General features: G+C 46.0%; 1 protein-coding gene across 1 annotated transcript in view; it reads right to left on the reverse strand.

Moving 5' to 3' along the window:
* The window catches only part of HYDIN (HYDIN axonemal central pair apparatus protein), a 2,950,008-nt gene that overhangs the window by 1,147,935 nt on the left and 1,775,283 nt on the right, over positions 1-26,790 (reverse strand). The window contains exon 52 of the mRNA XM_086945295.1: positions 18,163-18,335. Within this exon, the coding sequence (XP_086801421.1) occupies positions 18,163-18,335 (173 nt within the window). The remainder of the gene's footprint in view (positions 1-18,162; positions 18,336-26,790) is intronic.

Below are 26,790 nucleotides of genomic sequence, written 5' to 3' on the forward strand. Positions count from 1 at the left end.
AAATGCGCTCCCCAGCCTTCCAAAGATGCATCTGTGGTCAGAACAAACTCTGAAAGAGGAGTAAGGAATGACAGTCCCAGAGAGAGATTGCTGGGAGGCTGCCACCAAAGAAGTGCATCTTTCATGATCAGAGTTATCCGAATTATGTCGTCGAACAATCCTGTTACTGGAAGCCATTGGGTGTCCAACTGTTCATGAAATGGCCTCATCCTTAGACGAGCATGAAGTACCATGAGAATGGCGGAAGACATCATTCCGAGAAAGGATTTGAGGAGATGGACAGTAGCAAACTTTCTTTTGTAGAGATTGTGAGCCAGAGATAGAATGGCGTTCTATCTTTCTGTTGATAAGAATGCCGTGTTTTAGAGAGTAAACAGTGTTGATCCTAGAAACGTTAACCGATGAGAAGGAGCTAGAATAGATCTTGCTAGTCCTAGAGAGCAAAAAAGCTGTAGGCAGAATGAGATGAGATGAGATGGCTTCTGAAGATTGAAGAAGAGAAAGAGCTTTCATTAATCAATTGTGGAAATATGGGAAGATCTGTAGGCCTTTCAATCTTAGGTATGCTGCCACGGGAGCTAGGCACTTGGTGAACATCCGAAGAGCTGAACGAAGGCCGAAGGGAAGTACCTTGAATATATAATGCGCACCTACCACAGAGAAAAGTAGACATTTTCTATGCTTAGGGTGGATTGGGTATGGAAATATGCATCTTCCACATCTAGGCTTGCAAAAAAACTGAATGGTTCAGAAGCTGTAATATCTCCTGGAGAGTAACCATGCGAAAGGATTTCTTCAGCAGGTATTTGTTGAGTTTCTGAGGTCTAGAATGGGACGCCATACTCCTGAATTTTTCTTCTTTATCAGGAAAAAACTGGAGTAGAAGCCTTTTCCTCTCTGAGAGCGTGGTATACGGTCTATTGCTCCTTTTTGAAATATTAGTAAAGCCTCCTTCTTTAGCAATTGAAGATCGGGTGGTATTCATTTCTGAGGCGAATGAGGATGTGGCGTTGAGGTAAACTCTAGGGTATGGCCATATTTTATTATATCCAGGGATCCATTTGTCTGTTGTTATTTTCTGCCATTGATGTAGGCAATGAGAAAGGGGACTTTTCTTTAGTGAAAAAGACAAAAGAGCAGCAGGCGGCGAGGCGTCGTCACTGCTTCCTGGCAGAATTCCTGGGTTGAGCTTGTTGCTTCCATCTAGGTTGTCTGGAATTGGTAGCTTGAGGTGGTGCACGGTATTGCTGTTGTTGCTGGTAGGAAGGTCGGAAAGAGGTGTAAGTCAGAAGCTGGTATTTCTGGTAACCTCCTCGCAAAGAATTGGTCACGAAGGTGGGCTTTTCTATATTGGAGCGTTCCCATAGCCTTAGCTGTTTCTGTATCTGTTTTGATGGTTTGCAAAGCGTCAATAATATGTTTGCCGAAGAGTGTTTCTCTGTCAAATGGCATGTCCAAAATGTTGCTTTGTACCTCAGGGTGGAACATAGTTGCTTTCAGCCCACCCAGGATGCTGGGGACAGCAGCTCCAGCAAGCTGACAAAAGGCCAAGGAAGCAAGTCCATAGAAGCATTTATGATTTCAGATGCAGATCTTTCACCCTCTAGCAGGATCTTTCTTGCTTCTATTCTTTTATCCTCTGGAAGAAGATCTAGGAAATTAGCAATGTCCAACCACATCGGGGGCTCGTACCTGGCTAAAACTGCTAGAGCGTTAGCAGCGCGAACAGTAGCACCTGAGGTGGTTGTGAATCTTTAGCCAATGTTACCTAAGCACCTTCTTTCTCTGTCTGGCGGAGTAGTAATGGGCGCTAGATGGTTCCTTGATCTCTGTTGGGCGGCCTGTGAGATAATGGAGTCAGGCTTAGGATGTCCTACTAGACAAGCTGAAGCATCATCCAGAGCTTTATACTTTTTGTCAATTCTGGACAAGACAGGGATAACTGTGGCCGGTATCCTCATTACTTTTACACCTTCTTCCAAGATGTGATCTAAAATGGGTATAGAGCTAACACATTTTCTGGAAAGATCTTTGAAATCATAGAGAAAGCAATCTGATTGCTTGATCGGTAAAGACAGTTGAAAACGTGAAGCTGCTATTTCTATTAGACCGTGAAAGCCGCTGATATCCTCTGGGTGGAGACTCTACAGTTTGTGTCGATATAACATAGTCCTCTCATTTATCTCCTGTTTGCCCATCTTTTTTAGTTTGACTGTCCTCAATTTCTCCTTCATAAGAAGTGTCCTGATGATGTTGCGGCAAAACAGTATTTCCTGAGGGAAGGGCGCACACAAAGGTACAGAGGTACGTGGTGGAGAAGCGGCAGGTGGTGGTGGCTGTAGAGGTGGAGGAACTGCTGCTGAAGGAAAGCGTGTGCGATAGTCATGCTGTAAATCTTGAAGGTCCTGTACCAGAGTGACAGGAAGGTGGACCATAGGCTCATTAACTGGTTCCATATACAGAATCTTTGCATGAGGAGGGTGATATTGTTGTTGGTAGCAAGCCTCATATTCATTGTCATCTACCACTTGATATTTTACATGCAGTTGAGAAGGACTATCAGCAAGTCCAAACATCCCATTGTCATCAGACTCCTCTAAAAAAGTTGAAGTGGCAAAGGTGAAACTGTTGCTGGATTTTGCAAGAATTAACTCGTCAACGGTGACAGGAACGGATGAAGTCGTCGTCAGCATCGTAGATGATTTTGTCATTGACGCGGTCATAGACGAGACTTTTGACAGAACCACTGTCGTTGACGAGGATGCCGAGAAAAAGGTTGTAGTCATCGTCGTCGGAGTCACCGTCGACGATGAGGTCGTCGGCGATGTTGAATCCATCGGCGTCACTGGAAGTGCCATCGACGGGACCATCGCCGAATCCGTCGTCGACGATGTAGATTTTTTTGACAACGTGGTAGGAGAAGTATGTAAAGAAGGTGATTTTTGCAACAACAGTGATCCAGAAGTGAACACCGTCGGTGACACAAGCTTTTTAGAGACTGAAATTTTCACTGAATGGACGGAATAGTGCTTTTCCTTCTTATGGCTTTTTTCCTCAGTAGGAAATGGAAGCTGTCCTTTTTGTGAGGTGTCTGTATCTTCCTGACAAGACTTTTTTTAAAGTCTTTTTCTTGGAAAACTTAGGAGATTCAAGAGGTCTATCTCCCCTTTTGGATGTTTCCTTAGAGGGTGAGGAGAGCTCTAACTCACAGGCTTCTGAGATGACGTCAGATTTAGATTTAAGTCTCTGAAGACAAATCAATAATCTACCCTCTCTGTCTTTGAGAGTTTTAGTAAAAAAAGTTCTACAGATTTTACAGTCTTTTACCTTATGTTGTGGGTAAAGGCAGTAGATACAGCTCTTACGTGGATCTTCAGCATGCAGTCTCTTCTTACTGCATGATACACACGACCTGAAGAGACCTTTCTTTGAAGATTCCGATGTTCTGGGCTGAAATCTGGATAAACAAGAGAAAACTGAGCAGAGCTCAGGGAAACTCCCTTTCGCACTACGTGCGGTAGAAAATCTGAGGAACCAAGCCTCTCTTGGGATTGTTCTAGAGCAGTGTTTCCCAAACTGTGGTCCGCTGACCCCCAGGGGTCCTTGACACATTCCCAGGGGGTCCCTAGGCAGCAGTTTTAAAAGCACTGCAAAGTTTCTTGTATAATTATCAGTTTTTGACCAACAATAAAAGTGTCAAGATACATTAATGTACCTGCTGGGGAGAGATGAGAGTATTGTCCAGTGGCAGTTTTAACTTAACTAATGTAGCTCAGAGGGTTAATTTACCTACTGCAAAGAACGTGTACCATGCATTTAAAAAAACCTGTACTTTATGTGCATAGGTCAGTGGGTTTTGTCAGTAACTTATTTTTCTTCCCAGATTGTTGTACCCTGGTGCAACATTGAGACCCTTGCTGGTCTTCATTTACTATTCTTGTAAATTAAATGTAAATTGATACTTGTATAGCGCGCTACTCACCAGCAAGGGTCTCAAGGCGCTTGTACGAATACCGCTGTGGAACCCGTCCTGGCTTTCCCTGTGAGGCGTCCACTCCTGGGCACCCCCAGGGTGAAGGCCAGGCATCCTTAGCCTTGTAGGGCCCGTTGTGGAGATTAAGCAAGCTATTGCCCAGAGTTGCAGAGTGGGACTCCATGATTAGACTAGGCACCAAGGCGAGAATTATCAGGTCCGTGGAATTTTGAGCCCAAGACCCGCCGATGCGGGGAATTGAACCCTGGTCCCAGGCTAGACCTCTGCATCGGGGTCTGCTGCTCTAACCATTGAGCCACACTTCTATCAAAAGCTGATAAAATTCAATATGTAATGCTAAATGTGTTGTAGACTGCACCATTGTTTCCCAAAAACTTTTGGGGGAGAGCCTTCCAAATCCCCCTCTGTAGTGGCCAGAATCACTCACTGCACTTGGTATTCACCATATGGGGACTGGTCTGAAAGAACAAGTAACTTACCTTCGGTAACGCTTTTTCTGGTAGATACAATATCTGCCTGTGGATTCCTCACCTTGTGAATATCCCCCTTGCGTCAGCAACGTTCGGAAAATTCTTCGTAGCACGCCGGCGTGGACGACGTCATAGGAGCACGGCTTCGCGCGCGACTCCGTCTGACGTCACCGACTCCACATAAGGCCCACGTCGGCGTGATGACGTCAGTTCCGCCCTTTTTTCTGTGCCTTCGAGGCACCCGGACGGACCAACAAGTACATATATATATGTATATACACAATGTACACAGTACATGCAAAACAAATGCAATCAAAGTGCAAAACTATACAAAGTCAGATAAAACCATAATTACATTTGCACATAACATCAGGTATAGCAGAGTGGACAACGGGGAGGCGGGTGGGTCAGTGAGGAATCCACAGGCAGATATTGTATCTACCAGAAAAAGCGTTACCGAAGGTAAGTAACTTGTTCTTCTGATAGATACATCTGCCGTGTGGATTCCTCACCTTGTGAATAGAGTCCCACAGCAGTCCCCACTCTCGGAGGAGGGTGTCCACTCTGCTACACCAGGAAATCTTGGAGAACAGAGCGCGCGAAGTGGCCATCCCTCCTCACCTCAGCATCCAAGCAGTAGTGCTTCGCAAAAGTGTGGAGGGAGGCCCAAGTCGCGGCCCTGCAAATGTCCTCAACAGGAACACCTCTAGACAATGCAGAAGTAGCAGACTTTGCTCTAGTTGAATGAGCTCTAATACCCTCAGGAGGGTCCTTACCCGCCAGAGAGTAGCAAATCTTGATGCAGAGAATAATCCATCTGGAAAGTGTGCGCTTGTGCACCGATCTGCCCTTCTTGCAGCCAGCAAAACCCACGAAGAGCTGATCGTCTATTCGATAGTCTTTAGTCCTATCAAGATAGAAACTAACTGCTCTCTTCGGGTCCAGGCGATGAAGCCTCTCCTCCTCCTTGGAAGGGTGTGGGGGAGGATAAAAGGTAGGAAGGGTAATGGATTGACCTAGGTGGAAGGGAGTAACCACCTTAGGCAGAAAAGCAGCCCTGGTCCTAAGAACCATTCTTTCAGCATGGATGGACAAAAACGGGGGCTTGGAACTAAGAGCTTGAAGCTCACTTACCCTCCTTGCCGAGGTAATTGCAACTAAGAAGACCGTCTTAAAAGAAAGAAGCCTCAATGGACACTTGTGTAAGGGTTCAAACGGCGAACCCATCAGATAGGTTAACACAAGATTCAAGTCCCAATGTGGAACAATAAAGGGAGAAGGAGGGAACTTATTAGTGAGCCCCTTCAAAAATCTTAAAACCACAGGTGATTTAAAAAGAGAGGGCTGATCCGGCAAGCAGAGGAATGCCGATAAGGCCGAAAGGTAACCTTTGACAGTGGCAGCAGCAAACCCCTGCCGTGCCAGAGAAAGAGCAAATAACAAAATATCAGATAAATGAGCCTTTAACGGGTCAACATCCCTCTCCCTACACCAAGACACAAACTTAGTCCACCTATACGAATAAATGGACTTGGTGGAGTCACGCCTGGCAGAAAGTATGACATCCACCACATCGTTAGGGAGAGAGAAAGAGTTCAGATTGCCCCGTTCAATCTCCAGGCATGAAGGTGTAATGTCTGGAGGTGGGGGTGTAGAACCTGCCCCCCCATCTGAGAGAGGAGGTCTGCCCTGAGAGGGAGACGGAGCGGCGGGTGAGAGGAGAGGTGGAGAAGATCTGTGTACCACACCCTTCTTGGCCAATCCGGGGCGACCAATATGACTTGGGCCCGGTCTTGGCGAATCTTCCTCAGAACCCGAGGAATCAAGGGTATGGGAGGAAACGCGTAAAGGAGCTGACCTCTCCAGCTCAACTTAAACGCATCCCCCAATGCTCCTTGCATCGGATACTGGAGACTGCAGAATGACGGGCAGTGAGCATTCTCGCAAGTGGCAAACAGGTCCACCCGAGGAGTCCCCCACATCTGAAAAATGTAACGAACAACCTCCGGGTGAAGCCTCCACTCGTGGTCGGCAGAGAACTGACGACTGAGAATGTCTGCACGCACGTTCAGAACTCCGGCCAGATGATTTGCCATCAGACAAATCTGGTGGTCCTGAACCCAGGACCAGAGGCGCAGAGCCTCCCTGCAGAGACACTGCGACCCCACTCCTCCCTGCTTGTTGACATACCACATCGCGGTCGTGTTGTCCGTCAGGACTTGAACCGACTGACCGCGAAGGGAAGGGAGGAAGGCCTTGAGCGCCAGACGTATCGCCCGTAACTCTAGAAGGTTGATGTGAAGCAACCTTTCCTCTGGAGACCAAAGACCCTTGACCTCCAGATCCCCCAGATGAGCACCCCACCCTAGAGTGGAAGCATCCGTTATCACCGTGGCCACCGATGGTGGAAGCTGAAAAGGCTTTCCTTGAGTCAGATTGCCTTCCACGCCCCACCAAGGGAGATCCGCTGCAGTCTCTCTGGAGATCTTCACTGACTCCCCGAGATCTCCGTTGTGTTGATACCACTGCCTGCGGAGGAACCACTGGAGTGCCCTCATGTGCCAGCGTGCATGGTTGACCAGGAGAATGCAAGAAGCCATCAGACCGAGCAGGCGAAGGACCTTCAGGACTGGAACAACCGCTCCATTGTGAAATAAAGGAATCATTTCCTGTATGTCGCGAATCCTTTGCGGAGGAGGGAATGCACGACATACAGTAGTGTCCAGTACCGCACCTATGAACAGGTTGCGCTGGGAGGGCACCAGGTGAGATTTGGGCACATTTATTGAAAAACCCAACCTGAACAACAGCTGCGATGTTTCTTGCAGGTGATGAAGCACCTTCTCGGGCGACTCCGCTTTGATCAGCCAGACGTCCAGATACGGGAATACAGGAATCCCCGACCTCCTGAGATGTGCAGCCACCACTGCCATCACCTTGGTGAAAACTCGAGGCGCAGTAGTAAGACCAAACGGAAGGACCGCAAACTGGTAGTGTTGCGATCCCACCGTAAAACGGAGATACTTCCTGTGCGACTTCAGGATCGGGATGTGAAAATACGCATCCTGCAAGTCGATCGACACCATCCAGTCTTCTTCCAACAGCGCTTGAAGAACCTGCGCAAGAGTGAGCATTTTGAATTTCTCCTGCTTGAGATAGAGATTCAAAATCCTGAGGTCCAGGATTGGACGTAACCTGCCATCCTTCTTGGGGATCAGGAAATACCAGGAGTAGCATCCCTGACCCCTTTCCTGCTCTGGAACCACCTCTATCGCACCTTTCTTGAACAAAGCCAGGACTTCTTCCTGCAAGCGAACAAGGTGGTCCTCCGAACAAAAACCCTGGCAAGGAGGGTAATTGGGAGGGAACTCCTGGAAAGGAAGAGCATACCCATTTTCTACGAGATTGAGAACCCAAAGATCTGATGTAACCGATTCCCAATCCCGTAGAAAATGAGTAAGCCGACCCCCCACCGGAGCCACATGATCCAGAATGGCGGATCTAGGGCTGCTTTGCTGCAGGGGGAGGGGGTTGGTTATTAGAGGAAGAGGAGGAGGAGGAGGAGACCTGGCGCCCACGACCACGGCCCCTTTGCTTTCCTCTGTAGGATTTATACAGAGGATTCTGGCGCTGCTGCTGCTGCTGCTGTCCTTGATTGTAGGGACGAAAATTGGGTCTGCCAAAACCCCTATACTTCCTAGTCGCAGAGCCCCTCGTCTGAAGGCCCAAAGACTTCGCCGTAGCCCGGCTGTCTTTGAATCTCTCCAGAGCTACGTCAGCCTTCTTGCCAAAGAGACCTGTCCCATCAAATGGTAAGTCCAACAGAGTAGACTGAACGTCAGAAGAAAAATCGGAGGACTTAAGCCATGCGGCCCTTCTTGTAGCAACAGTAGAGCCCATAATTCTGGCAACAGAGTCCACCGTGTCCATACCACTCTGTATAACCATACGAGCTGCAGCCTGAGTATCAGCAACCACCTCGTTAAAGTTCTTCTTATCGTCCTCTGGAAGCTTAGAAGAAAGCTGTTTAACAGAGTCCATCAACGCGTGAACGTATCTCCCCAAGAGGCAAGTAGCATTGGTGGACTTCAAGGCCATGCTACCCGAGGAGAAAATCTTTTTAGCAGACTGGTCCAACTTTTTCGAGTCCTTGTCTGCTGGCACCTGAGGGAAAGAACCCACAGCCCTGCTGGAACAGGCGGCCTGCACTACCAGACTCTCCGGTGCAGGATGCGAGGAAAGAAATTCAGGGTCATCAGGAGCCACCCTGTAACGCCTTGCCACTGACCTGGAAACCGCAGGAGCCTCTTCCAGACCTCCTTTATTGGTTCAGTTAATGCATCCGTAAAAGGAAGCGTAGGCTCCACAATTGAAGAAGGCGAATGCAATACTTCCGTAAGGATGTTGGGCTTGTATTCAACTGTGGGCAAAGTCAAGCCTAGCAACTCTGCAGCCTTCTTTATGACAACATGATAGGGTGCCAAGTCCTTAGATGGAGCGTCAGAAACGGTTGGCAAACCCCATTCAGGAGAAAGTTCCAAGCCACTTGCATCCTGAAGGTCCTCAAAACAATCCCCCTCTTGTAACTCTCCTTCCTCAACCTCGGAGTCCATAAACTCCTTCTCCTCCAAGAGGCGTAGTGCCCTGCGCCTCGACCACTCCATACGGACCGAAGTCGATGGATCCGGCAACGACTCCGACGGCGCCGGAGCCGACGTCGAGCGAGGAGCCGGAGGACGGGAAGTACCACGATCCGAATCCACTCGAGGCCGATCCGGAGTCGGCGAAGCCGCATGCGAAGTCGACGACCTCGGCGGCGCCGTACCGAGCCAAGGAGTGCAAGGCGTCGGCATAAACGGCATAAAGGGGGCCGGGGCATAAGCCTGGGGCACACCCGAATTGAAAGACAAAGGACCCATGGGACCCATAGGCGCACCAGCGGGGTACATCGCCCTCGAGTAAACACCAAACATGGCGTTTAAAAACTGCGAGGGATCCTGACCTGGACCTGGAAAGGGTGGGTACGAACCCAACGGCCGCTCCGAAGGAGGCTGATCCGGCAAAGGCGCACCCTGGCCCTCTTGTTCTTCAGGCTCCACAACCGGAGTCGGTGCTCGAGGAACCTCTTCTTCATGCACCGATGAATGGTGCGACTCCAGATCCTGTTCCGGCTCATGAACTGGAGAACCAACGTGAGATTGAGCTGGAGAAGGAGACACGAAGTCCTTGTGATGTTTTCGAGACTTCTTCCTCGAATCCGAAGACTCCTTGCCAGAGTGGTGTCTGGAGTGATGTTTACTCCTCTTATGCTTCTTTCTCGAGGAGCCCGAAGCATGGCCCGAGGCCGACTTGGAACCGGACCTCGACCTCCCTCTGGACCTTGATCTCTCTCTCGACCTCGACTTGGCCCTCGAAGCCGACCTCGACTTCGCCCTCGAAGCCGAACTTGACTTCGACCGCGACCGTTGTCTCGACTTCGAGCGCCTGGACACTGACCTCGAAGACCTTCCGGCTTCCCTTTCCTTCACCTTTGCAAGCAGAAGCTTCGCCTCCCGCTGTCGCAAGGGTTTGGGGTTCATCTTGTCACAGGAACGACAGTTTTTGACATCGTGACCCGAACCAAGACACCACAGACAGTCGGGATGCGGATCGGTAATCGACATCATCCGGGAGCAGGAACCACATTGTTTGAAACCTGTCTTCCTCGACGACATCTTCGGCGATGAAGCGAATCCCAACAGAGAAACAATAACAGCCAAACAGCGAAAAGATACAAAAGTATCGCAGAAGATCCCAGAAACCGTTAGCGTCGACGACACGGAAAAAAGGGAACTGACGTCATCACGCCGACGTGGGCCTTATGTGGAGTCGGTGACGTCAGACGGAGTCGCGCGCGAAGCCGTGCTCCTATGACGTCGTCCACGCCGGCGTGCTATGAAGAATTTTCCGAACGTTGCTGACGCAAGGGGGATATTCACAAGGTGAGGAATCCACACGGCACATGTATCTATCAGAAATATTTTCTAGGGCTGCTTTTGGTTTCTAGTCTGGACCTGGAAGGAGCAGGACCCTTGTAATGCAAAATAAAACCAAACATTTAAAACTTAGTCACTGGGATGCAGCACCAATCTTCCCATTAAATTATTTAGTTTTTGCAAATTCTTTCAATATAAAATATTAAGAGGGATATTTACAACAGAAGTGGAGGAGCGTGTTGTTAGCCTCCTTGGCTTAACGACACGCTCCGCCACTTCTGAAACGCAGGGCTGCACCATATTTACAAGAATATGGTGGAGCCCTGCATTTCCCCCTGCGCTGGTGCTACACTTAGCAGGATAGCGCCAACTCAGGCCCCCCTGCACTATAGTGCAAGTCTGTCTGCGTGCAGAGGAAGATTGTTTATGTACAGGAAGGTCCTCCTTCCTGTACAAACAATCTTGAAATGCTTTTTTGTCACTTCTATGTGTTCTGCTTAATGCAGCACACATGGAAGTTACAAAATGTAATTTCTTTCAAGATTGTTTATGAGCAGTAAGGGTCACCATCCTGAATATAAACAATCCAAGGCGTTTTGCTTTTTCCATGTGTACTGCATAAGGCAGCACACATGGAAAAAGCAAAATTGAGGAGAAATAAAGCATTTCTCCTCGTATTGCCAAGTTAAGACCAGGTGTTTCCTGGTTTTAATGTTGGCCCAGCCTCCTATTTACGCTGCCCTTGTAAATAGGAGGCAGTGTCAAAATCAATGGGTGTTGCAGTGGAACACCCAACGCAACACCCACTGCCCACCTCTTTCACGCTAAGTATTGCATGAAATGGGGCCTTATTTGCAAGGCAGAGTTAAGCCACAGTAAGTGGCCCAACGCTGCCTTGTAAATCAGGTTAAGACCCTATCGCTACGGGAACATCACAAAGAGTGATGTTCCCATGGGGATAGGGGCTTGTAAATATGCCCCTAAAATACTTAATAATTCGAGTTTTTCTTTTGTGTGCACATGTGTGTTTATTTTGTATGAATTACTGTTTTAAGGTTTGAAATTTAAATACTACAAATTGCTTGGGGGTCCCTGGCTTCCAGTGGTGACTCAATGGGGGTCCACGGGAGTCAAATGTTTGGGGACCACTGTTCTAGAGAGTGCCATCGCCTGATTGGCTGCTACTTAAGTTTAGTTCTTATTTACAAAAGAAAATGGATAGGCTATTGCAGTGAATCTTCATTGCATTGCAGCCTATTGTAGTATTATGTACTGCTTTTACATGTATACCGTGGGGCTCCCACTACAACGACAGGGATGATTCAAGCATGTGAATCTATGAAATATCCAATACTGGAGAATCATCTTTTGAACGTCCAGGACAAGCACAGGCATCATCTCTTCCACTTTGAGAATCTTGACTGTCAATATCTGCATTCTCTTCATTATCACTTTTCACGTCAAGTGAACGGATGTCATCATTATAAGAATATATGTCTTCATTATCCTGGTTATCCTCCCATTTGTCTTGAGCTCGTCTTAAACCTTCTTTCTTAGGATATATCCGTCGAGGCGGATGCATTGGGTGAGGTGCAGTACATACCACAGACGAAGCATGTAGAACACAACCAGTATGCAGCAATTTCATAGGGACAACTGGAAACAGCTACGGTGGTAGTGGCATTGACGATCCTGATGGCAACATGGAAGACTGCAAACCCAACAGGTTAGGGTTTGAGAATCAGTTTCAAGTGTCATAAATCATGCTCTAGTTGACATGAGCATTTCCAAAGGCAAATTTCAAATAGCCATCTGCAGTGTGTCAAACTATCCCAATCATGGGATAATGATGGAGATTCATTGTGTTGTCTACGACAGGGGTGCTTGCCCTTAACATCATCCCATTTGGATTGATGCAGTTTTGCCCCCTATAACCAGGCTTTTCTCTATTTTCCTTAGCTCACATCATAATCTGGCTGCACCTCTTGGGAGCTTCATCGCCCTTCATCAGAGGATGAATACTGTGAAATCGCTTCTGGAGGCAGAGACACCCATAAGGACTGCAGTGAAATTGTAGATCATTTTAGAGAAACTAAAAGAACTGGTGAGACTTTCATAACTAACTGGAATGCCATTGTCTGTATTTAAGTAGTAGAAGTCCTCAAAGCAACTGATGATGTAGTAGACAGAGCTCCCCTGACAAAACGAATAGAATTGTCAACGAGGGGCCCAGCAAAGTCTTGATGGTGCTGGGATCTGAAAACCACTTCTGACTGACATTTAACTTCACTGATTTCGTTTTAGTTAACTGTGATACAACTGATGGCAGACTTTTATCTTAAGGAACTGGCATGGTCGCAAGTCACACTCTGCTTTGTTGACAAAGGCAATTGTTTATGCTTAGACACAGTGCTTGTGTGTGTAAGCATATTCAGCGATGTTGAAGGATCCAATTATGCTGTTGTCACAGTAGATGTCCAGTAACACTAACTTTTTTGACTGAAATTTCAGATTCTGATATGGAATGCTTCCTATTATGGGGGTGTTTCCAGAGATTAGCATGTTTTAAATGACTTATTATAGAAAAAAAGGTTCTTCACTGTCATGCCTTTCCTTTTTCTTTGCCTCTACCTACCTTTCACCGAAGTCTTGACTTTCAAGGCAGATTCCGAGGGTCTATGCGCTGCAGAGGTAGCATTCCTAGAAACACATTTTTGGAAACCTACTGTAATGCCAAGCGCCTCTTTAAATGTTTTAAATACATAGGACTGGTCAGCAAAGATCTTCTCTGTTCCAGTAAAGCCAAGATCAAATATCAATCTCTGTCTCCGAGACTCTTTGGTAAGTTAACAATGTATCAAGGTATCTTTCATCGTGATCTGGGTGTAAGCAAGTTATACAATATGCATGCTCGTCATTCCTGTATCACTACCTTTTATTTTATGTATTTATTTATTTTACAGATTTGTAAAGCGCATGGCTGCCCGTAAGCGTCCCAGCGCTGGCGACAAGAAAGCAGGTGCGAGGGAAGCATTAAGGGAACAGCCAAGTCTTAAGTGCCCTGCGGAATGCGAGTAGGTTGGGTTGGGCTCTAATGTCTGGGGACAATCCGTTCCATAGTTTGGAAGCATTATATGCAAAGAGTCGACCTCCAGAGCGGGCTTTCTTGATTCTGGGTACGGATGCCAGGTTACAGTGGGTAGAGCGTAACGTTCTCTTAGTAGTGTAGGGAGTAATAAGGTTTTTTAGGATGGGTGGGGCCTTCCCATGCAGAATTTTATGTGTCGTGCAGAGTGCCTTAAATTGGATTCTTTCCTGGATAGGCAACCAGTGCAAGGCGTTCAGGGCTGGTTTGGCTGAGCAACGACGATGGGTTCCTGTGGGCGGCGGTATTTTGTACTGTCTGAAGTTTTGATATTTCTTTTTTAGGGGCCCCTAAATAGAGGGCATTACCGCAGTCTAAGCGGGACAACAACACAAGGCCGTGAATCAAGAGTTTTTGGGATTGTGTTGGAAGAAAAGACAGAATTTTTTTAGCGGTCCGTAGAAGGCCATGGCACACACCAGCCGTTTTCCTTGCTTGGGTGTAGATATTAAGGCCCTCATCTAGCCAGATTCCTAGGCTCTTGATTTCTTGCTTCGGATTAGGAGGTGTGCCCATACAGGGTGGCCACAGGGATTTAGGTTGGTAGAGTGACTGATTGCCTAGAACCATTATCTCTGTTTTGTCGTTATTAAGTTTGAGATGTGAGGTGTTCATCCATTTGGTTATGTCGCTAAGGCAGTTGTGGAGGTTGGTAAGGGATTGGTCTTGCTGACTTAAAGAGACTACCAATTGAGTATCGTCAGCGTAGGTTAAAAGCTTGATCCCAAAAGGGGTGACGATCTTCTCAAGGGGGGACATGTAAACATTAAAAAGGGTCGGACTCAGGGACGAGCCCTGAGGGACCCCACAGCTGATGGCAGTGGGCCTAGAAGTGAAATTACCATCTGCTACCTGGAAAGACCTCTCGTTAAGGAAGGATTCCAGTCAGGACAGGGCCGTTCCTACGATTCCAAGATCTCTGAGCCTATGGACCAGTGTCGAGTGGTTGACGGTGTCGAAGGCTGCACTCAGATCCAGGAGGATCACTGCCACTGATCCTCCTGAGTCCATGATTTTTCTTGCCTCTTCGACAACCACCAGAATCGCTGTTTCTGTGCTCTGGCCAGGCCTAAATCCCCTCTGGGACGGCTCCAGGAGACCATTGGTTTCAAGGTATTCAGAAAGATGGCGATTGACATATTTCTCTGCTATTTTGCTGATACCTGGGAGCAGGGAGATCGGCCGAAAATTGCCTAGTTCTCGTGGGTCCAAGTGCGATTTTTTAATGAGGGCTTTGACAATTGCTTTTTTCCAGCTAGGTGGAACAACGCCATTGGTAAGTGAGATATTAATCAGTTTTTCCAGATAAAGAAGGATGGTAGGCGCAACTAACTTTAGGATATTGAAGGGTGCAGGATCAGTGGGGGATCCACTTTTGATAGAAAACAGTATTGAGGAGAGAGTATCAGTTGTCAAGGGGGTGAAGTGAGACAGTTGATGTGCTGTAGCATGGAGTGTGAAATTAGACGAATTAGAAATGGGGAGAGCGTCAGATGTTTGTGATGGAAGAGAATTGAGAATATTTTTAATTTTAGAATCAAAGAATTCCGCCAATTCACTGCATCGATTAGTTGATGGCTCTACTAAAGGGGGGGGATCAGGTGTTTTGAGAAGTTTTCTAGCAATTTGAAACGTCTCCCTTGATGAGTTGGTAGATGAATTGATTTTTTCCTCAAAATATTTGACTTGGGCGGTTTTAAGTGCCTTTTTGTAATTAAGAATGGTCGGTTTATATTCAATTTTTTTAATAGGGTCCACATTTTTTCTCCAGTCTCTTTCTGATTTTTTTACAGACTTTTTTTAGGAGTCGCATTTCCTGGGTAAACCATGGGGAGGTAATTTTACCTCGGGGTTTACAAGAGGACTTTTTAGGTATGGTTTTGTCTAATGACTCTCCTATCCATTTTGAAAACTCTGCGTCGGCGTGAATAGGGTTGGACATAAGTTTAGGGGGGGAGTGCTCTAGATTTAACTTCCATTTTTCTGGATCTAGCGTAGCCCAAGAGCGAGTGGGCTTATTAGGCAGGGATTTAGGGCGTAAGATGTGGTATAGCTGAGTATGATCCAAGATAGTCGGCAGGCAAGATGATCTTTATAAATTATAGCAATACCCCCTCCCTTCCCTTTGGATCGGTCTACATGTTGAATTAAAAAGCCCGGAGGGAGGGACTTGACGATATCTGGGTCGGAGTCTGGTCCCAACCAGGTTTCCGTCTAACTGACGATTTTCTAACGTTTGGTAGATTTCTATTGAGTGCTTGGGGAGTGATCTGCAATTAATCAAGGCCATGCGCATTAGGATGGAAGAGGAATGTTGAGGCGCAGTAGGTATAAATTAATACGGGCAGTGAAGGCAGTGGTTGGAGGGGTTGTCCCCAACTACAGAGTGTAAGCAAGGGCCCTTTAGTTCTCTATTCAATTGTAGGAGTGCATCCTTTGAGTATCTGTGTGCGAGGGGGATAACATTATCCATAGTGTCTGACTCTGAGCTCTGCCTAGCGCGGACGAGAGCAGACAAGCTTGCCTTAAGCGCGCCTTCGGCGCGCCATCGTCGCGCCCGCTGCGCTCGTCCGCTGCGCTTCCGGAAAAAGCACATGCTTTATTGGATTGCTAAGGGTGTTGGAGGGGGGGGCGTGATCTGCTTTCTCTACTCCCGGCTTTCCGCCTCAGGAGGTTTCAAAGTCAATGCAGTGCTTGCAATCAGCGCTCGCTTTTTGTATCTGGTGAGGGGGGCGTGGCCAGCACAGGTAGGCGTGTCTCGAGTCTGACTGTGCTCGAACAATGGCGGCAGGAAAGAGGCGTTCACCCGTGTCAGCGCTAGCTCCGCTGTATGGGGATGCCTGGGTCTGAGGACTGATGCCAAAAAGGATCGGTAAGGGTTTTAAAATCACAATAATTACACACTTTAAAAAATTGTCGATCTGCTTTCTCTACTCCCGGCTTTCCGCCTCAGGAGGTTTCAAAGTCAATGCGGCGCTTGCAATCAGCGCGCGCTTTTTGTACCTGGTGAGGGGGGGGCGTGGTCAGCACAGGTAGGCGTGTCTCGAGTCTGACTGTGCTCGAACAATGGCGGCAGGAAAGAGGCGTTCACCCGTGTCAGCGCTAGCTCTGCTGTATGGGGATGCCTGGGTCTGAGGACTGGTGCCCAAAAGGATCAGTAAGGGTTTTAAATTCACAATAATTACACACTTTAAAAAATTGTCGATCTGCTTTCTCTACTCCCGGCTTTCCGCCTCAGGAGGGTTCAAAGTCAATGCGGCGCTTGCAATCAGCGCGGGCTTTTTGTACCTTGTGAGGGGGGGCGTGGCCAGCACAGGTAGGCGTGTCTCGAGTCTGACTGTGCTCGAACAATGGAGGCAGGAAAGAGGCGTTCACCCGTGTCAGCGCTAGCTCCGCTGTATGGGGATGCCTGGGTCTGAGGACTGGTGCCCAAAAGGATTGGTAAGGGTTTTAAAATCACAATAATTACACACTTTAAAAAATTGTCGATCTGTTTTCTCTACTCCCGGCTTTCCGCCTCAGGAGATTTCAAAGTCAATGCGGCGCTTGCAATCAGCGCGCGCTTTTTGTACCTGGTGAGGGGGGGCATGGCCAGCACAGGTAGGCGTGTCTCGAGTCTGACTGTGCTCGAACAATGGCGGCAAGAAAGAGGCGTTCACCCGTGTCAGCGCTAGCTCCGCTGTATGGGGATGCCTGGGTCTGAGGACTGGTGCCCAAAAGGATCGGTAAGGGTTTTAAAATAACAATAATTACACACTTTAAAAAATTGTCGATCTGCTTTCTCTAATCCCAGCTTTCCGCCTCAGGAGGTTTCAAAGTCAATGCGGCGCTTGCAATCAGCGCGCGCTTTTTGTACCTGGTGAGGGGGGGCGTGGCCAGAACAGGTAGGCGTGTCTCGAGTCTGACTGTGCTCGAACAATGGCGGCAGGAAAGAGGCGTTCACCCGTGTCAGCGCTAGCTCCGCTGTATGGGGATGCATGGGTCTGAGGACTGGTGCCCAAAAGGATCGGTAAGGGTTTTAAAATCACAATAATTACACACTTTAAAAAATTGTCGATCTGCTTTCTCTACTCCCGGCTTTCCGCCTCAGGAGGTTTCAAAGTCAAATGATCACATCTCTTGAAAAGACCATCCACGGAAGACTCCTCAGATACAACTGGTGTGCTGAAAGGTCTTAGTAGCATAGATAATTATGTTCTATAAAAGCGTTATTCAATATATAACCTGTCTTTTCTGAAGAAACTGGAACAAATCTCCTGAGAATTCTTTTCACATTAAGCAGCAAAACAACTGTCACCAGGAACATCAGATGAAGAAAAAAGAAGAGTTCCTATTGCTCTGACTGGCCATTGTTCGGGTCATATAAGGTCATGGATAGGTTGTATGTTGTCTACAGTTTTCCCAATGTTGTTTGTGTACAGGTATACTGCTATTGAACCTTGGTTATCGAGGGTTCCCAGACTGACAGAGGGGAATATTGTATTATGAAAAATGTGACTCCATGAAAATACCAATGCAGATAAACCTTTTACATTGCAGACAATGCATATACAGCTCAGCATGATGGAATACTCTAACCTGTGCAGCAGAATTTTGTCAAAATGCAGCTGCTTGCGATCCAGTTCCACCTCTGGTCGTACTCCTTGGCAGCTGATTCTGAAGATGGTGGGTTCAGGGTTCTCTTTTATACAGCACACCACATTATCCTCAATTACACCTGGAGTGGTTGGATAAGCCCACAGAGACAACTCCTGGAAAAAAAACAAGCAAAAAACAATAATTGCTCAAGAAACTATATAAAGCATGGTTAGGCATGTTCAGATAATTTTTTTTAAACGGTAATAGCTAGTTGTGTTCACAATCCATATCTAGTTGGATGTTTATTGCAAATACTATCTTGTTTATTGTTTCCAAGGCAATCTGCAACAAAAAGTTGAAGGAACAAACAATTTTAAAACTTTTTATTAGGAGTCTATCTCATCTCATACAGTGCCTCCGGTGTCATTATTGTGATTTGGACTAGCCAGCACTCAAAGATTTGGGAAAATATAATAAGATTATTGTAGATATATATGTCTCAACACCAATCATAAATTAAAGTATATATTGTTTGTCGGGTGGCGGATCTTATCAATCACCCCAGTAAAGCCTCACTGTCACCCCAAAAGTCAAATTTAAAAGCAAGAAAAAAAATGTGATGTAGAAATGATGAAGCATAAGAACAAAAAATATACCTAAACACCATAATGTTAGCTTACAAAAATCTAAAGAACGGCAAAACTTTAAGAGAAATAGAAAAGCACTAACAGCAAAGTATCTGCTGTTTAACTCCAATAGTGGTAAAAAGCAAAAGACAGAACTTCCCATCGATGATTATTAGAGGGAGCTTCAGAAAATGGAGTGACCCTGTTGAAAAGTACATTTGTAAACTAAGTTTTGCAATGAAGCCTATTTCTGCATCAGAGAATGATTCAAGACTGCAAGGTTGTACATAAACAAAATAACAACAACCACATTTTTCTAAATGACTTCAGCATGGCTGTCATGTAAGGCAAAACGTGAGTACACTTTCAAAAACTTAATTAAGTGAGAAGAAATGAAAGGCATAGAAAGCAGCAGCAAGGAATGAAATGAGAAAGGGAAGGAAGGAAATATGACATTACTTTTATTCATACTTCTGCATTGCAGGAGTTTCTCAGAAGTCATAAACATAGAATATTCCTGCCTAGGTGCAGGGAAACTGGAACGCCTCTTTTACAAACAAAATATAGTCCATGTCTTGAATTGGAAGCAATACCTGCCCTGTTCCAAAATGATCGCCTATTCCCAAATGCAAGCCAAACTTCCACAGATGAAACCGTTTCCTATTAACCATATATAGACATCACATTAGAAATAATCGCAGCACCAAGGGTAGGTAACCTGCGCTGTAAGCAAGACAACTGACACTGATACCCCCATGTGAGAGAGAAAACTGGAAGGAAAAAAGGGTGGTTAGTTTAAAAGTGCACTAGACTCAAAAACAGGCATGGCTCCTTATAAGAGCCAGAAGATTCAATATCAATTCATGCACTATCCCAGCAGTTGCTTCACATGCTCAGTTCTTATCAAAGGAGATATTATAGAGTTAAAATTAACAGTTATTATCTCCCATTGAAAAAGGACAAAGTAGGGAAGACAGAGTGTTGTACAGAACTTCAGTGAAGATACCTAGGAAAAGAAACTAGGATTACAAGCAAATAACATTTATTCCTGCATTGTCAGAGCTGCACTGATAGTTATATATTTATATGGAACAGAATTACCATGCTTATCCCAAAAACCTGCAGTTGTCAATAAACAGCAAAAAACACAATTCATTAAGTTACACTGAAAAGCGGAACCTTATCCAAAAAGAATCTTTATAGTAGCTTGGGCAATTAGTGTCAGCTCTAGACTCATCATCCAAACAGTAATATTTACTGAATAATTGGATGGACTCCCCCTGTGGCTGCCTTGCATACCTGTGCCACTGGGACATTACTTAACCAAGCCGCAGTAGCTACTTTTCCTGTGTTAAAAGTACTTCTAGTTCAAACATAACAGGCTTATATTATAACATAAGCAATACTTAAGATTATACATCTCGAAAGGGAATGTTTGGAAGAAGCCATACCAGTGGGAGGGGTGAGGGGAGGTGATAATTAAAGAATTGTTTAGTTCACATAAGACCCAAGTACTGTCCATGTAAAATCTCAAGACTTTTCAAATATTAAAACAAATGGATAAACTTCACTACAAGGGGGGATTACGAAGCAGATAGAGCTTGAATCTTGCGTACTCCGCAGAGAGTTGCAATGGGTACTGGGAAAGCGAGCTTCCAAATAAGGTGCTGGAATTACACTTTATATATGGGCTCAAAGGGAGGAGCCATCAGTTTAGAAAGGACCAAATAAAGCTCTAATGGAGAAGATGACCGCTATCTGGGCGGAAACGTTTTTTTCAGACTCTCTTAAAACTTTTATTACAGGAATTTTAAAGACTGATCTTTGTGCTTTCCTGTATGCTGTATTGGAAGCCAAATGTTCACATGTATAGGCAAATTGTAGGTATGACTGTGCTGGAAGAAGGTGGCAAGGGATGATTACATCCTCTTGACAGGATATTGGATCATACGTTAGAAGACACCAAATTATGAATCGCTTCCTCTTGAAAGTGTAAGAATTCCTGGTAGATATGCCTTTTACCTTTCTTTAGAATGTTCATACAATGCTGAGATAAGTTCAAATGGCCATATTGAACAATTTCAGGAGCCATGCTGCCAAATTAAAGGATGTCACATTGTGGTGATGTAACTGTCCTTGTATGCTGAACAACAGATTTAGTTTGCACAACAGCTTTCTGTGAGGTCTAACGGTAAGGTGAAGGGGCCCTGAAAAATGACCATTGTCCTGGGCACTCGGAAGCAATGATAATCATCTTGGTATTGGAATGCCTCATCTTCGTTAATTAAGCATGATAAAATTAGCTTCTATTGGGTGGAAAGGCTTAAAGAAATCTCTTCAATCTATCAAAAGAACATTGCCTTTTGGGATGTAGCGAACAGATCTACGAGACAAAACCGCCAGTCTTGGAAAATGTCTTATAATATGTTGTCGCTGGCAACCCATTTGGGGTTTCTGCTAAATATCTGTTCAGTAGGTCTGCCTGAGAGTTATGAATACCTGGGGTATGCACCGCCTGGATGGATGTTTCATTGTCAAGAGCCAATTGCAAATTGCTTGGATTTTCAGTGATAAAATTCTGGATCTGTGTCTGCCCTTTAGGTTGAGGTAGTGAGATGTGGCTGCGTTGTCTGTATTGATTAAGATACATTAGTTGTTAATAGAGTTAAGAAGGAAATGACACACTGATATGATAAAGACATTGCTTGTACAAGCACTCTCACCTTCAAAGGTTAGACTTTTCTTCTTCTGTGTTCAACATCATTCCTAGATAATTGAGTCCTTGAAGATGAGTGCACATTGAATTTTGTAAATCGATGTGAAGGTCCAAATATCTTGTTGTTTAGCCTGCTGTACATGAGTATCAACCAAATGTTGATATAGCGATAGATGTAAATCTTTATTTTTGCAGAGATGAGCTGCGACTACGGACATGCACTTTGAAAAGGTCAGAGGTACAAATGGTAGGCTGAAGGGTAGAACTGTGAACTGGTAATGGGACTTGCCTGCTGTGAACCTAAGGAAGAAATTAGATACTTACCTGTAACTCCAGTTCTCCAACAATGGTATATTTTATATATATGCATGCTTGAATCATTCCCAGCAGTCAGGCTTTGAATCCCCGGTACATTAACAGCAGTGTACAGTAAAAAATATACAGCATATACAGTGTAAAAAGGGCTATAGGCCCGAAACTACATAGTATCTTTAGTAGCACATCCACCTCATTTGAAAGAACCCAAACTTCAGCCAATGAGGATGAACCGTAAGCTCTCCTACTTGCCGTAGAGGCCACCATAGCTCAGACTTCAAAGCAGAAGTGTGAGAGTAAAATATGATAAACCTCTGACTTGGGATGAGGGCAGGTCGCATGTGAACATATATAAGAGAACTGAAGAACAAGTAGCTTACCTACGGTAACGCATTATCTAGTAGAGACAGGATCTAGCAGCAGATTCTTTAATTTAGAATCCTTCCTAGGTGCAAGACTGGATCGAGAATTGTTTTCTATTGGTACGTCCGTGTGCCGGCAGATTGTGTTGTGAGACTCCGTATCGACATCATCCACAGGATGTAACATAAAAGAAGTCCAAATGACTCCCTCACGAATGCAACATCAGTTTCTTCTCTGACTATTTTCTGCACTCGAAACGCGGAGCCACAAACTGAAAATGCCTATTGAACAGTGTGCTTAAACCAAAAGACATGTTTCAAATAAAAACTGAATTTCAAATCAAAGAATTCAGTATATGAATATCTCAACAAAGATCTTGAGATGAAAAAGAATTCCTATATCCAATATCAGTCGATTCTCCATTTTTATTTTTTATTTTATGAGAAAGAATACAGGCACTGAGAACCTGGTTAGCAGGAACACAGTGCACATTCAGTCAAAGATGCATTGTAGTCAGGCAAAAAGTGAGGGGTAACCATGCCAAAAGGAGCACTCTACTACACTTGGGCCCGGTCGTTCTTGAGAACTTTTGGCAGGAGTGGTATGGGCAGCAAGGCATAAAGGAGGCCTGAGATCCACTTGAGACGAAAAGCGTCTGAGCGAAAGCCGCCTTAGAAAATCCAGCACGCAGAACTTCTGACATTGCGCGTTCTCCGCAGTGGCGAACCGATCTGAAACAGACCTTCCACCACCTCGGGACTGAGACCACATTCATGACCCGCTAGCCATCTTCAGCTGAGTTTCTCGGCCATGGCGTTGAGAGAGCCCAACAGGTGTTGAACCACCTGGGATACACCCTGATGTTCTAGCCATGTCCTTAGATGCAGGGCCTCTTAACAAATGGTCCACGACCCCACTCCGCCCTATCAGTTGCAATACCATATGGCAATGGCGTTGCCCATGAACACCTGCACTAACCTTCCCTAGACGGAAGGTAGAAAGGCTTTTATTGCCAGCCATATCACCTGGAGCTCCACAAGGTTGATGTGGAGTCAGGATTCCGCCAGAGACCAGAGGCCTCTGATCTCCACATCTCCCAGAAGTCTGTCAGAGCCCAGGAGGGAAGCATATGTCACCACTGTCAGATCTGGTTGGGAAAGGGCGATGGGTCTGCTACTGACCCAACCATGGTTCATTAACTACCATTGTAGATCTTTTGCAGTTTCCTCTCAGATCAGCATAATGTTGGAGATTCCCCTGATGCTGCGCCCACTGGCACTTCAGGTCCCACTGCAGAGCCCACATATGCCTGCGGGCATGTGTCACATGCAGGATGCAGGAGGCCATGAGGCCCAGAAGCCTCAGTGTCAGTCTCACTGAAATGCAGGAACTGCATTGTGTCTAGAACAGCTCTGATGAAAGGAAGCATCTGAGAGGGAGTCAGGTGTGACTTTGGCATGTTCATAGTGAACCCTAGTGACGGCAGGGGGTATGCCATAGTCTGGAGTTGGGAGACGACAGCCTGGGGCGAGCCCACCTTCAACAGCTAGTCGTTGAGATAGGGGAAGACTGAAACCCCTGATCTCCACAGATGAGCTGCAACACTGTCATCACCTTGGTGAACACACAAGGGGAGCTGGTAATGCCAAAAGGGAGCACATCGAACTGAAAGTGCTTGTGGCCTACCGTGTACTATAGGTAATGCCTGTGGGCAGGCAGGATGAGAATGTGGAAGTACGTCTCCTGTAGGTCCAACACTAGCATCAAGTCTCCCGGATCCCAGGCAGACAGGACTTGAGCGAGCATGAGCATTCTTGACTTCTCCTTTTTCAGAAAGACATTGAGAGGGCACAGGTCTAGGATAGGACAAAGGACTTTGCCCTTCTTGGGCACCCGAAAGTAGCCAGAATAACAAGCAAGACCTATTTCTGGCGTCAGCACCCTCACTATGGCTCCCTTGGCTACGAGAGCCACCACTTCCTTGCAGAGCAAGGAGAGATGGTACTCTGTCAGTCTGTTGTAAGTGGGTGGCACAGTTGGAGGGTTAGGTTACTAATTGGAGGGATCAGACCCTTTGGATAATCTGAAGAACCCAGCAATCTGATGTTATTGACCTCCAGTGGGGCAAGTGTTGGCATACCCTGCCTCCCACTGGGTGCCCATGATGGTAAGAGGGCAAACTAAAGGGGTTGGAGGCTGCAGCTGCCAGAAAATGGTGGTGGACTGGGTTGATCTCTTGCTGCCCCACAAATGGGGTCTGTGGGTCTCCCATCCTTGGATACAGAGAGGCTGGGAAGCTTGAGCACCATGGTGGCTGGGTTAGTAAAGACGCGGTTGGAAGACCCTTCCATGGCGTGAAAGGAGCGAAAGGCGGACTGGGGTTGGTGTAGTTCGAGAGGCACTCTTATGGTTTGACACCAAGTGATGACGTCTGACTACCAACGTTTTAATTGACTTTGGGGTTTCATTTTACCCTAGCATAAATGTATGTCCTGCATATATGCCTTTTTTCCTTGAAGATTTAATCTTGCAGTTTTAAAGTGGGAGCGGTCACAGAGTAGAACAGCTTGCCAAGAACAGAACGTGTGGGATGTGCATTTGAAAGCATGGGAGAGAGAGAGAGAGAGCGAGAGAGAGGTGTGAAACGTACTTTTGTGTCTCAAAGTGCAGCGTTATGAGCAGTGGGGCTCAAATGTGCATTGTGTTGTACATTGAGAGATGAAGTATATGATGCTATAGGCAGTGGTGCACAAATGTGCATTGTGTTGTACATTGGGAAATATTATGAAGTACTTACTATTGGCTTTGACATGGCCTCATGTCATCCTGAATTCTGACTCGGTGCACAGGCAGGCCCCCAGATTGCTCAAGTTGTTTATCCACGGTCAAGGTTGTTTTGTTTTCTGCTGGATGGAAGCTTTCGTAAGCTTCACCTGGATAATGTGTGGGAAGTGTGCTTGGTGCCTTTCAAAGCAGAGATTGTTGTTGCCAGCGAAATATGTGGAATGTACAGCTCTGTCTCGGAGTCAAAATACAGGGGGCTGGCCAGCTTCTGTCTTGACCTTAACACAGACCAGTACGGTCAGCTCAGTTTTTCGTAACAGAAGAAAGGCGGCAAGGTTTCTAGAACTGTCGCCTTACATTGAGTAAAAGGTATTAAAGCCAGAGAATGTTGACAGGTAGCTTAGGAGCTCATTTGTGGGGCAGACGTGTCGTCACAAAAGAGCGGAACTTGAGTCCAGGTCGTGAGTCCATGCCTGGCTGTCAACGGGCTCCTTCAGCTTGAGTTGGCAAGGATGTCTAGTGAACGACCAATTAGGTGATTTGTTTCTGACTAGTGCCATTGTGATGTGTGGCCATTGGCTATGATCAATTGAGGTGTTGTCTTTGTGATGTGTGAGTGATTCGGAGTGCACATCCAAATTAATCATTTGATGTAATTAGTGTATATAGCTTTCTGATTTCTTTCAGGACGTCCATTATTATAGGCTTGTGTATTTTATTCATATTCATGCATTTAACTGTTGCATTTACCAAGTGTGTTATTATTGCTTGTATATTGATGTATATCTCTATTTACATTTGAATATTGCATCTGGGAAAGCCTTTCTGTTAGAGAGCATTGTATAAATAAAACCTCAAGCCTTATTCTAAAAAGAGAGTATTTGATGTATTTCATTTTGTAAACTGAAACCCCTTTCTAGGTGTTGTTGTGTTATATGTCTCCTGCTTCGCCGTGTTTGGGCCATCGTGTGGGAGTTGTATTTTGCTAGAGCAAAGCAAGACAGTTGGCAAGGGGTTATGGAAAGGCCCAAGGACCTGGCTGTAGCCCTACTATCCTTGAAGCGCTCCAGTGCTTAGTCCATCGGGTCTCCGTAGAGACAGGAGCCATCAAAGGGCATGTCCATAACTGACGCTTGGAAATCCCCCCAAAAAACTGTTGTTCTCAGCCAGGCATAGTGCAGTAAGGCCACTGATGAAGAAACTGCTCAGGGAGTCAGTCATGTCCAGACGCAACAGATCAACTTGGCTGCATCTCTCCTGGCTGTAATAGTTTAGGAAAGTAGGGCTTAGGCCTGCTCCGGAACCATGGGCAGCACCTGAGCAACCGAATCCCACAGTGCAGGGGAGTAACGGCCTAAATGGGAGAAGAGGTTCGAGGGGGTGGGGGAGAGTTATGTCGCTCTCGGCTGAAGCACCTCTATCATGACATCAGTCTTGACTGCCACAGAGGATAGGCCGAGGTCCAGGAACTCAAATGCCCTCTCACCACTGTAGTAAAAGAGGCACCTCTACCCAGGCGTGTATGAAACTCAGTAGAGGTTAATTGTATAAATATTTTTTGTAATATTGTAATTTTGTGATAGAATTTTGTTTGTTTTAGAATCTTTAATTACAAAAAAAAAGTGAACGAAAAAAAGAAAAAGTAAGAAAAAGAAATGATCATATAAAGATGACTAAATAAAGTGAAATAAGAAAGTAAATGAAACAAATGGTCTTTGGTATTTGTTAGGGCCCTTGGTGGAATCTGTAATATGGATCCTCAAAAATAAATGGGTCGTGAGGGAGAGTTCTTATAGTATTGATTGTTGTTGTCCCCTCTTCTCC

The sequence above is a fragment of the Lissotriton vulgaris genome, chromosome 12 (assembly GCF_964263255.1).
Source record: "Lissotriton vulgaris chromosome 12, aLisVul1.2, whole genome shotgun sequence".
Classification (NCBI taxonomy): domain Eukaryota; kingdom Metazoa; phylum Chordata; class Amphibia; order Caudata; family Salamandridae; genus Lissotriton; species Lissotriton vulgaris.